Source organism: Sebastes umbrosus, chromosome 6, assembly GCF_015220745.1.
Source record: "Sebastes umbrosus isolate fSebUmb1 chromosome 6, fSebUmb1.pri, whole genome shotgun sequence".
Classification (NCBI taxonomy): domain Eukaryota; kingdom Metazoa; phylum Chordata; class Actinopteri; order Perciformes; family Sebastidae; genus Sebastes; species Sebastes umbrosus.
In genome coordinates this window covers 13,351,721-13,364,376 of record NC_051274.1, presented here as the reverse complement: position 1 = coordinate 13,364,376, position 12,656 = coordinate 13,351,721, and the positions used below count along the sequence as shown (strand labels likewise).

The 12,656-nt window shown below is 39.9% G+C and overlaps 1 protein-coding gene across 7 annotated transcripts in view; it reads right to left on the bottom strand.

Moving 5' to 3' along the window:
* Positions 1–7,915: 7,915 nt before the first annotated feature.
* Positions 7,916–12,656, bottom strand: part of dvl1a (dishevelled segment polarity protein 1a) — a 30,453-nt gene continuing 25,712 nt past the window's right edge. For 4 of the 7 annotated variants that reach the window (XM_037772323.1, XM_037772322.1, XM_037772324.1 and 1 more), the window contains 2 exons: positions 12,424–12,639; positions 7,916–9,998 (listed from right to left, as the gene is read on the bottom strand). In XM_037772323.1, coding sequence (XP_037628251.1) covers positions 9,478–9,998; positions 12,424–12,639 — 737 coding nt within the window. In that variant the 3' untranslated portion in view covers positions 7,916–9,477. Of the gene's footprint in view, positions 9,999–11,455; positions 11,495–12,149; positions 12,200–12,423; positions 12,640–12,656 lie in introns of all 7 variants that reach the window. The other 3 variants (XR_005207219.1, XM_037772326.1, XM_037772327.1) reach the window with 3 other exon arrangements.

Sequence of the window (12,656 nt, the reverse complement as noted above, 5' to 3'; positions counted from 1 at the left end):
GTTGTACTTTGTTCATTTAAATGATGACTAGCCCAGTGACACATCTCAATTATCTGTCTCGTTCTCGTAAACGTAATATCTTAGGAATTCCTAGAGGGATTTTTCTTCTTCCAGATTTGAGTCAACTCGAGGAAGAACAGATTAGATTTTCGTGGTCAAAGGTCAAGGTCACTGTGACATATTTTTGGCCATAACTCAAGAATTCATATGACAATTATGGCAATTTTACACAAATGTCTAAAAAGATAAAATTATAAAGTGATAGCATATTGGACAGACATGGATGTAAACTTCAACTTGATTGTTTGGCGGAGGAATACAACCGCAAGGCAGTAATTCTAGTTTATGACATAGTGTACTATGATTTTTCTTTTCTTTTTTTTAAGATCATTTTTTGGGCTTCTTTTTTTTATTGATGGTGAGAGAGATAGTTGTGAAAGGGGGAGAGAGAGAGAGGTGATAACATGCAGCAAAGGGCCACTGGTCTGATTTGGACCGCTGCAGTAAGGAGTCAGTCTTATACTCCTTTCACACTGAGGACTCAACCAGGGTTGAACCAGGGTTGGTTGTGTGTATGAAAAGTTAACCCACGTTGATCGACTCGCCTTTGCGAGTTACATTACATTACATTATCAAGCTATTAGCGAACTAAATAAAATATAAACTCATTTTATTAAATTTGGACAAGCTCTTATATTATCCAACAGTTGCCACATGTCCAGCTGAACAACTTTAATAAGTCTACTATATGAAGCCAATCTTTGCTGGGATGGTGGAGTGAGTGAAATATACATTTCAGTCTTCAGAAGTGTCTAATCCGTTTGTAAATGTAGCCTATATGATCGTATTAGATAACACAATGTAGTCTAATATATGATAAATGGGTGCTGTAGATAGACAGAGGAAAAAAGGTTCATATTGATGAATAGATGCTGTAAATCTGTACAGTTTGTTGTCTGTATGTGTTTGCATACGATACAGCTCCATACACACGACATAGTTCAACATTTTATAAAGCTAAAAATGCTGTGTTCTAAATTTACACTGTATCCCAAAAACATTCATCGTTCTGTGACATTTTATGTTTTTGCACACATTGATGATGCCACTATCATCCCCTCTCTCTATAATCCTCCTGAGGTGTAACCCCCCCCCGCACATTTCTAACACCTGAGCTAATTGGTATGCATTGCTACCAGGTCTGACCCAGGTCGTATCTGAATTGTCCTGACCTGGGTTCAACCCAGGTTGACTGGCTTGGTTTGAATTGACAAAAGGAGGGTTGGACCAGGGTAGGTTAACCCTGGTCCAACCCTGGTCATTGGTGTGAAAGTCGTATTAGTACATGGAGCGACTGCTCTACCAGGTGAGCTACTGCGGTGCACAAATTTTTCTTTTATGTTATGCATTTTTTGTAGTATACTGTAATATATATTTGTTGTGACATCCTATAGTGTGACATTTTATGGCATGCTATACTATGACTTTTTTATGATATACATTTTATGATGTTTTTTATGGTATAGTAATACCACCAGTCAGACTTTTTTATCACTTTCTTCAACATACTATTCTGTGAATTTTTACAATTATTTTGACATACTATACTATGACGTTTTAATCACTTTTTTGAACATACTATCCTATGACTTTTTTCGACATACTATACTATGATTTATTTATCACTTTTTGACACACTATTCTATGACTTTATTTAATTTTTTTCGACATACGATGACTTTTATATTTTTTTGACCTACTTAAGTATGACTTTTTTATTACTTTTTCGACATACTACACTATGACTTTTTTCACTTTTTCTTGGACATACTATACTATGATTTTTTTTTACTTTTTCAACATGCTATACTATGACTTATTTTTCGACTTTTTTCGACAGACAATACTATGACTTTTTTTCCGACTTTTGGACATACTATTCTATGACTTTTTTTCGACATATTAGACTATGACTTTTTTTCGACATACTATACTTGACTTTTCTCCGACATAATATACTATGACTTTTTTTCGACGTACCATACTTGGATTTGTTTTCGACATACTATACCATGACGGTTTTTTTTGTTTTTTTTGAGTTTTGGACATACTATACTATGACTTTTTTTCGACATACTATGCTATGATTTTTTCACTTTTTTCAACGTACTATTCTATGACTTTTTAGTCTACTTTTTTTGACATACCATATTGTGACTTTTTTGGACATACTACAATATGATTTTTTTTTTTACTTTTTCAACATGCTATACTATGACTTTTTCTTCTGACTTTTTTCGACAGACAATACTAAGACTTTTTTTTCGACTTTTGGACATACTATTCTATGACTTTTTTTCGACATACTAGACTAGGACTTTTTTTTCGGAATACTATACTATGACTTTTTTCGTCTATTTTCGACATACTATACCATGACTTTTTATTATACTTTTTTCCACATACTATACTATGACTTTTTAATCGACATATTTTTTGACATACTATACTATGACTTTTTTATCGACATACTATACTATGACTTTTTTTTCGAGATAAGATACTATGACTTTCTTTTCGACATACTATACTATGACTTTTTTCGACATACTAGACTATGACTGTTTTTCGACATACTATACTTGACCTTTTTTCGACATAATATACTATAACGTTTTTTTTCGAGTTTTGGACATACTATACTATGACTTTTTTTTTTACTTTTTCCGACATACTATACTATGACTTTTTTTATCGACATACTATACTATGACTTTTTTTCGACATACTATACTATGACTTTTTAATCGACATACTATACTATGACTTTTTTATCGACATACTATACAATGACTTTTTTTGTCTATTTTCGACATACTATACCATGACTTTTTATTATACTTTTTTCCACATACTATACTATGACTTTTTAATCTACATACTTTTCGACATACTATACTATGACTTTCTTTTCGACATACTATACTATGACTGTTTTTCGACACACTATACTTGACCTTTTTTCGACATAATATACTATAACGTTTTTTTTTCGAGTTTTGGACATACTATACTATGACTTTTTTATCGACATACTATACTATGACTTTTTTTTCGACATAAGATACTATGACTTTCTTTTCGACATACTATACTATGACTTTTTAATCGACATACTATACAATGACTTTTTTCGACATACTATACTATGACTTTTTTTCGACATAATATACTATAAGGTTTTTTTTCGAGTTTTCGACATACTATACTCTGACTTTTTTTCGACATACTATACAATGACTCTTTATCACTTTTTCGACTTGCTATACAATTACCTTTTCCATGACTTTTTTTGACATATTGTACTATGACTTTTTTATCACTTTTTTAGACATACAATAATATGACTTATCACTTCTTTTGATATACTTGTTGGGGACACAGATAGGCGCTGGTCTAGTTATTAGAAAATATTAAAGATAATTATCAATATTAATAAAATTAATATTAATAAATTATCAATATATATTAATAATAACAGGGCACCAAATTAAATTGGTACATAAGCTCAAAATGCATTAAAATGGCTATCAAAAGTAAACAATAATTATGAAAATAATTATTAATTATATTGAATAATATGATTTAATGTATATTAAATCATCCTCGGGGCACCACTCTTTGAATCAAAGAAAAAATGATAGCACATTAATGTAGTCTCATAGATAAGTCTCATAAAATATACTAAACTATCAATTTAGAACTTTGATTAATAATTAAATTAATAACTATAACCAAAATAGATAGTAACGGTTGAAGGATATTGTGGAGTTCTTGACACAGCAGCGGTTGGCATTATTCACTCTTGTACAATATTAAACAGAACAGCATGTATAATCCACAAACATTTATTTACAAGATAATAAAGGTTTGAAACACAATATTAATCTAACTAAATAACTAAACTAAACAACAAGATGTTGTCCTTGCTGTGCTCAAATCCAGTCGTGCAGATTGGAGGGAAACTGGTCCAGTCCCGTTTCTGCAGCTTGGTGCTAACTTCCTTGCTCTTGTTGCTTGAAGTTAGCTGGTCAAAAGGCAGGCTCTCGCGTCTTCTGCCTTAGAAGAAAGTTCCTTGTGTTTCTATGTCTGTTTTCTAACAGGCCATAGATCAGAGCGGAGCTTAGGTGAGGCGAGCAGCAGCTCACCTCCAGCATGGCCAAAAGGGAAAGAAAAAAGAGGAAGCCCAGGGGAAAGAGAGGGAACAAAAGGAGTGTCCTTTGGTTTTGTCCTGGGTGAATTTCAACATGCTGCAGTAGCTAATGGCTACTGAGCTGAGTCCATGGATCAAGGATCTTGTGACTCTTGGTGTGGTCTCTTGCCAACCTCTTGAATGGTGAGTCCCAACATACTATACTATGACTTTTTTAAATCATATTTTTCAACATACTATACTCTGACTTTCTAAATTACTTTTTCAACATACTATACGATGACTTTTCATCACTTTTTTGGCTTAACTCATCCTTTTGTAAGTAGTGGCCTAAAGGTTAGAGAAGCGAGTTTGAGACCGGAAGGTTGCTGGTTCAATCGCCTGTACCGGCAGGATAAATCTGGGTGGGGAAGGTGAAAAGCAGCGCTTGCCCCTCATTACCACCACTGAGGTGGCCTTGAGCAAGGCACTTAACCCCAACTGCTTCAGTGGAGTTGCTCAGTGGCCAGCAGATCAGACAGTGGTTGTACTGGGCAGCTTCCAGGTGTGAATGTGTAACTGTGTGTATGTGATCAGGGTGTTCCTGAAAAAGAGAGCATTGCTCTCAGTGAACCTCCCCCTGAATAAAAAAATATATATATATATTTGGCTCCTACAGTTTACTTGTAAACTTTCCAGCGTCTTTGATGTATAAAATTCACTGTAGTTTAATTATATTTAATTTTATTAGGTTTGAACTGCATGTTTTGTTAAACAAAATTAAGCTGATGTCATTGTCAGGGGGGACTTTTCCTGCTTGTGTTCTACTATCATTGTCTCAGGGGGATACCCTATAATATTTATATAATATTTGTATTTTTACATAGAAGAGAAGGAAAAAGTATCATTGTTATTGAGTCCATGAAGGAAATGAAAGTCCGTCACAAAAGGGATTACTGATGAGTCATGTTAGGCAAAACATATGAGCTACTTATGTAAACAGCCACATTTAGTGAGAGGGGCAGTGAATAGTTAAAAAAATTCCACTGTGTGCTCTTATCATCGTTATGTGTCTGGTGATTAACGGTGATCTAATTCCCTATGATCGAAACCACAACAATGATATGGCCCCTAAAGGAAACTGAAACAAAAAGTACAGCATAAAGGTTACTACTCCAATGTGTTAAAATGAAAGTGGGGTTTTCAAAAGGGTTTTCATTTAATGAGCAGCTTTAGTTGGAGGATTTGCAGTGTGTCCATTCCCTAAACAAGTTCACAGTGTTTATTTCCTTTGAAAAGTGAACTGGTGTTTCCTAACAGTAAATGCTTTGACGTTTGGAGAATGGGAAATTTGCTGATTAATGATGAGATAGTAGGTGACTGTATACTTGAGGATGGTGTATCTTATCCTCATGACTCATGACTTCAACTGACACAGAAAATAAGAGCAAAAAAAACCCCACAACACAATAGCACAAGATCTGCCTGCTGCGTCATGTTTATAGTGTCATGATCATAGTGTCATGATCATAAGATACTTGAATGACATTTCGAATGTTGGCCTCTGACATTCTAATGCATCACCCTCAGCCTACTATGGTATGCATGTTACCTAAGACTGTGATGTCAAACGTCATCTCATCCGCCTACGCATCCTTGGCCAAGAAACGCCTCCCACACTTACCCATCAACCTCCCCCCTAAATTCAGCTATGAAGCCCAGTAAACCCCAGTAGCTCAATTAACATACACTGACTTGGGAAATACTTTTGAGTTGTTCGGTAAGTAGAGTAGTAATGATATTCATTCTGCTGGTAAATGCCTGCGTGTGAGTGTGTGTATTTGCATGTAGGCCTCAGGGAGAGTCAAACTGTAACTATGTCAGCTGTGAGAGAAGTCAGTGTCAATCTGGGACTACATGTTTTCATCTGACATAATGCTCCGTATTATGAACATCATGCAGGCGATCACAGATCATTGTGCTCTTCTGGGGGCTGCTTCATAAGCATTGTACTTCTTAATCTGCCTCTGCAAGGCTCTGACGTCACTTCCTTCCTGACAAGCGTCTCATAGCACAACCTCTCATGTGGGAGAGTGTGGCGTCACCTTCAAACAGCTGTGGTTGGTGGGTCAAGCAGACAGCGGGGTCTATAGTGGGTTCGTACACATTTGAAGCCTTTTGAGAGTAATGTCAGCCCACTGGGAAAGTACAGCAGCGCTGGTGCTCGGAAGTTCCACCCTCAGGGGTGTCAACTGTTATGTGTCACTTAAATGTTGTATGGGTGACACATGTTGTGTTGTGCGTCTTACAGTATTTCATTGTCATGGTCATCTTGGTGACCATTGATAAGTCTTGAAAAAAATACTTAATTGTGTCAATAAAACATTTCAAATGCTTGTGCCTAATTCAAGTTGGCAATTATTACCTGCAGTTATTTCCAAAATACATTTTACATATCAAAGCTAAAAAATGAAAGTGGCAGTAGGCAGAACATTTTTGTCATCACTGGGCAAAAGTTCCATGATAACCTTTCAGCATATTGTAATTCAAGTGTTCTGAGAGAAAACTAGACTTCTGCACCTCCTCATGGCTCTGTTTTCAGACTTTAGAAAATTAAGCCCGTGACGGGAGACTTTGGCCAATCACAGGTCATTTCAGAGAGAGCGTTCCTATTAGTTGTTCATTCAGTGGAGGCAGCTGTCATCCCTCCCGAACTCCGATCAAGCGGTCAAACTAAGGAGCACTGAACATCCATCCATTCATTATCTGTAACCGCTTGTCCTATATAAGGTCGCGGGGGGGCTGGGGCCAATCCCAGCTGACATTTGGCAAAGGCAGGGTCATCATATATAGGGCTGACACATAGAGACAGACAACCATTCACGCTCACATTCACACCTTCAGGCAATGTAGAGTCAACAATTAACCTGCATGTCTTTGGACTGTGGGAGGAAGCCGGAGAACCCGGAGAAAACCCCACGCTAACACGGAGAGAACATGCAAACTCCACACAGAAAGGCCCAAAGACGGATTAGAACCTGCAATCCTCATGATGTGAGGCGACAGTGCTAACTACTGCACCACCATGCAGACCGATAACTGATCAAATGTGAATTAATATTCTGTTTCTGTAATCCCTATTTCTAAATATATTTTAGTGTACTGTTTAGCTGTAAAATGAGAAAAGTTTGCAACTGATCAACTGATCTCAACATGGCTGTTGGGTCACAAACGTTCTCCTTTTACAGCTAAACAGTACACTAAAATACATTTCTGCGAGAAATAGGCATTACAGTAACAGAATATTGATTCACCCGTGATGAGTAGTTTGACCGTTTGGTCTGAGTTTGCGAGTGATTGACAGCTGCTCAGATATGGCAGGCTCCAGCTCGGCTCCGATTGGTTGTTTTCCTCCGGTCTGTGAAATCTTGCAGATGCCGTTAGGAGCACCGGAGGACACAGAGGCACATGATTTTTTTCAGATTACCCGTCTCATGTACTACTGTCAGGATGTAGAGACCATTTCATAAAAATAACCTTTTTTTAATCATATTTGCTTCATTTCTACCCACTGCAGCTTTAAGTGGGGTAAGTAGGAGTATATTACACACTGGTTGGCTCCCTCTAGTGGCCCTACAAAAAAACACAAAGGTATATTTTAGGTTGAGAAATTCCACTTAATTAATAAAATGTTACATGTGATTATCATGGAAAATGCAGACAGAGTTTTGAACATATATACTTTTTTATTCATATATATAATAAATTTCTATGTACAATTTATTCTTCTTTTGTAAAGAAACAAAATTAAAGAGAAAGCTTTGATTGCAAACAGTGTTTCATACTAAAGGAAGGGAGAGAGAAAATGGAAAAGTGCACATAAAACTAGTGTCTGTGTGTCATTTCCCTCTTGTAGCTATGTTTTAGGTAGATACAACAGGGGTTTGCCATTGTTTTGCAAGGAGATCAGACTCTGAAGGCCAGGATTCCCCTTGAAGTCACTTTGAAGTGGCAAAATAAGAAGTGTCAGATGATGATAATCATAAAGAGATTTACATCACAGACAGCTCCTGCATCATAAAGAAATACCCACCACAAAATTGTGAGGCTTTGGCTTTTATCGCAGCTCACTCACTACGAAGGAGACAACCGTGATGCTTTTAGCAAACTCGTTTATATCCTGTCAACACTTTTGCTTTCACAGCTGTGGTGGCTGTCCACTGTTTGCAATCCTGTTTGTAAGTTGATTTGCTTACTTACCAACGTGTTATGAATGTCAGGGTTTAATCACTGACCGGAATAATGATACATTCGACAAAGCACAGCTAGGACAGTCGAAACTGGCCACTGATTCACAAAGGGTGATGTCTGATTGTCTGTCAGTCAGCCTTAGTAGACAAAGTATGACACCATCAATGCAACATGATCACATAAATAACATCACAAAAATCATCCAGTGTACGGATTCTTCCTTTAGAACGTTGGCAAGAGGTAACCCCTCCCCCCCAATAATGGTAATACTTTAAACAAAATGTATTAATAAAATTTCTTTTCTTTAAAGCAGTTGAGACAGTCATGCAATATGCAGCCTAGTTAAACCAACGGCTGGCTACGGGGCCTCCCTTATGAAAGTTGGAGAAAACCACGGTTCGTGAACTGATCAGGGTTAGCGTTTTAGTAGTTGGCAGGTAAGAGCTTAAATAAGCCGGGGGCAATGCCACAGCGTAAAGGAAATGGGGCCAGAGGTTTGGTGTAACGTGCTAAATTTGATCTGTAACCACAGATGCGAGTCAAGAGATCAATTCCAAGTTCGTGGCCCAGAGAAAATGTTCCTAAGTGCGGGCTGTAGGTGTCGGCCTGGGTCTGGGGGATTGAGATCCAGGCCCAGCCAGCTTAAAGGTCTTGCAGAACGGAAAAATATCCCAGGTAGAGTACACACTCCCAAGAATGTCTGCGTGGCAGCTTTAAAGAATCACCACATTGAATACCACTTCACAAACTGTACACGTCACGTCAATACAAAAGGGGGTTTTTCAGCCACAGAGGATCCGTGCTTGTGTGAGTGAGAGGCCTCCCTCCTGTTGTGCTCTTGCTGCCTGTATTCCTTTGCTTCGACATCAGAGGGATAGACAGATAGCGGGGGGTGGGTGGGTGGGTCAGTCAGTGTTTACATTCTGAACTTCCAGACGAGACGGTCCGAGGCAAAAGATCGAGAGGAAGGAGAGAAGGGGCAATTCGGGGAGAATTGTTTTGTGCTCGATGAGTTTTTTGAAGGCACTGTCCTGTCACATGATGTCAACAAAGAACTCACAGGGATTGCCCATAGCATGCTGAAAGGATTGGCGACTGGCGGTGAGCTCAGGAGGAACGGCTGCTAACTCTCTCCCAGGAGGGGCTCCAGGAGGCGTGCTGCTGCTGACTGAGGTCTTGGGGGCGAGACGGGCCAGACAATAAGGGGGAGGCAAGCCTGGGGGTCCGTAGGAGGAGGCGTGGCTTCGCTCGCTGTGGGCACACGAGCCTGGCCCCGGCTGGGTGAAGGGGGCGTGGCTGTAGGTGAAGGAGGGGTGGCTGTTCTGTGAGTGAGGGTGACTCCTGTGTGACTGACTGTGACTGAGACTTGATCGGGCGTGACTGTGACTGGAGACGGCGTGGCTGTGATGGCTCATTTGGCTGGCGGACCTATCGGCGCGCCTCCCTCCACGGCCGCGGGGCTCTGATTCGCTGCATGTTGACTTTTGACCCTTCTCCTGTGGGGAGGAGCGTCTACCTTTGCCTGCGCTGGGGTTGGATCCACTGCTTCGGCTTCCTGTTGAGGAAACAAAATGCAGACATTTTAGCATGGCCTTCTACCTGTACATGTACACCTAACAATAATTACAGTCAGTAGCTCCAACTCATCAGCTACAGCTGATTTAGCTACTAATTAATATTGAGGCAGAAGGTCACACATTAAACAAGATACTGTATATTATAAAGCTTATTGCAGACTTAAAAAATCGACAGGTCGCAGGTCATTTCAGAGAGAGAGCGATCCTATTGGCTGTGCTCCGGCTGGTGGGCGGTGTTTGGTATTTCCTCAACTATTCTCAACTGCCAGGTCACAAACTTTTTAATTTTACAGCTAAACAGTACACTACAATATTTTTCTGAAAACATTTGAGGTGAGAAATAGTCATTACAGTAACAGAATATTGATTCATATTTGATCAGCGCTGCCTAGTTTGACCGTTTGATCGGAGTTCGTGAGTGATTGACAGCTACTCAGAGACGGCAGACTCCAGCTCGGCTCTGATTGGTTCTTTTCCTCCGGTCTTTGAAATCTTGCAGATGCCGTTATGAGCACCGGAGGACACAGAGGCACATGATTTTTTTCAGATTACCTGTCTCATGCACTACTGTCAGGATATAGTGACCGTTTTATAAAAATAACTTTTTTTAATCATATTTGGTCCATTTCTACCCACTGCCGCTTTAAATACATTATACTGCACTTTGTTTAAGGTGTGACAAGATATTTTCTTACGCAATCTAGGAAGAGTCAACAGTTAAGGGCAAACATGATTATCTCAAAGGTTTCTTCCCCAAGTTCCACCTGCAGCAACTACTACCATGGGCTTCATCTGCTATTCATACAAAACACCGAAACATTCACAGATTATAAATGTAAACATGATACACCTGAATCAGAAAGACACTACTACAGAGCAATCAGTGGATTATACAGAAAAACAAAAAAAGTTGATGAAATATTATATTCATTTATAGTCACTTGTGGTTTAAAAGTAGGTTGGTGTCAGCTCTCAATGCCGTCAATGTACACTGGTGGCGTCATACTGATAGAGGTGTACCACGCTGTAGCAAAAAATCACACATTCCACGCCTCCCCTTCCGCAATGAGCCCAACAGTACTGGGTAAAGTGGTGCATGATCGCCCCCTATCAGTGAGAATGATAGCACAAGCCTCGGAGTGATCATCCTGCATCATGCACCTCCCAGCACAGTACGAATGCATGCCCAGAGGTGCAGAGAGGGAGAATGGACTGTCAGGAGAGTCACACACAGGATACACACGGACGGAGGAGGACGCATGGGACGGGCGGAGGGGGAAAAAAAAAACCTTAAAGCCACAGTATGATAGGTGGAGAATGCTGAGTACAAGAGAAAGAGAGGAGGGATAGAATAAGATGAAGAAGATGAATGGTGAAACAGAGAGAGTAAAAAGAAAGAGAGCAGCAGAGGAGGAGAGGGGGTTAGCAGGCTTACCGGTTCCCCCAGTGTCCTGGGACTACCTCCTCCTTCAGTCTACCGTTGCCCAGCAGAAACAGAGGGAACAACAGAATTACACACACCTCCCGCACTACCTAATGTACCCTACTACTGTGCATCTGTCCCATATGGTCATATGGCTGTTTTTGGTCCTTTACTTGTCATCCAACTAAAAAGAATCTCTTCAAGTTGTGGAGAAATTGCTCCTCAAAAATGCAAACATGCACTTATTCAAACAAGCAGGCAAACACATAGTTACCTACGAACACTTGTTTGGAAGCGCCAAAAGAAACAAAACTACATATAAAATACAACACATGACTATTGTCATCTCTGTCTCTCCACGTTTCAAAAGGTTGCAGATAAACCAACTGAAAGAGTGACAACCGGCGGAAAGCAAGACATGACGATGTCTGGATGAATCACTTAAAACAATGAAAATTAGACTGATAGATGCCTGGATTAAAGTGTATACGACAACCACACTATGTACAACCCCCCTGGCTCTCCACTCTCCCTCAATGCAGATATCAAAAACCATGCAGAAGCAACACAAAGCACTATCACGTTTTTGATTTAAAATGGAAACAAAAGAGCATTCGAGAACTGATGAAGAGGGATGGACTCGGCGTTGATTTCAAGCTGGCGATTTGTAATCACATGGTTGATTTTCTCTTTTGTGTGTACACACCCAGTACTGCAGAGCTGTCCGCTGCGTGACTCAAGATGCTCATGATTGACCTTGACAATACAGGACGCGTTTTAGAATACACAGATTTGATTAATAAAGATGCAATCTGATGTTAACTTCCTGCCCGAGAGAGGCAGAAGAGCTAACAGAATCGTTAATACTGACATCATATGTCAGGTAAACTTCGATTAGGGAGAATGTCATGTTGCATGTTGAGTCAAATTATCACATGAATTAATGAAAGCCCGTTTTGCCCCTCCTTTTCATTGCTCACCCTCGCTGTTCTGGCTGCCTGCGCTCCCACTGTGGAAACTGTGGCATGGGTCTGAGTATCCTGGTGGGAAGCTGGGGGGCGCGGAGGGAAAGGGAGGGTAGGGGAATGGCTGCCCGCCCAGGGGCCAGGGGTTGCTGGTGGGAGGGAGCGGTGCCAGAGTGTCCTGCTCAGAGCCTCCGCCGCTGGATCCCTCGTTTAAATTGAGCGATGCCATGTCTTATTGGAGTTAAAAC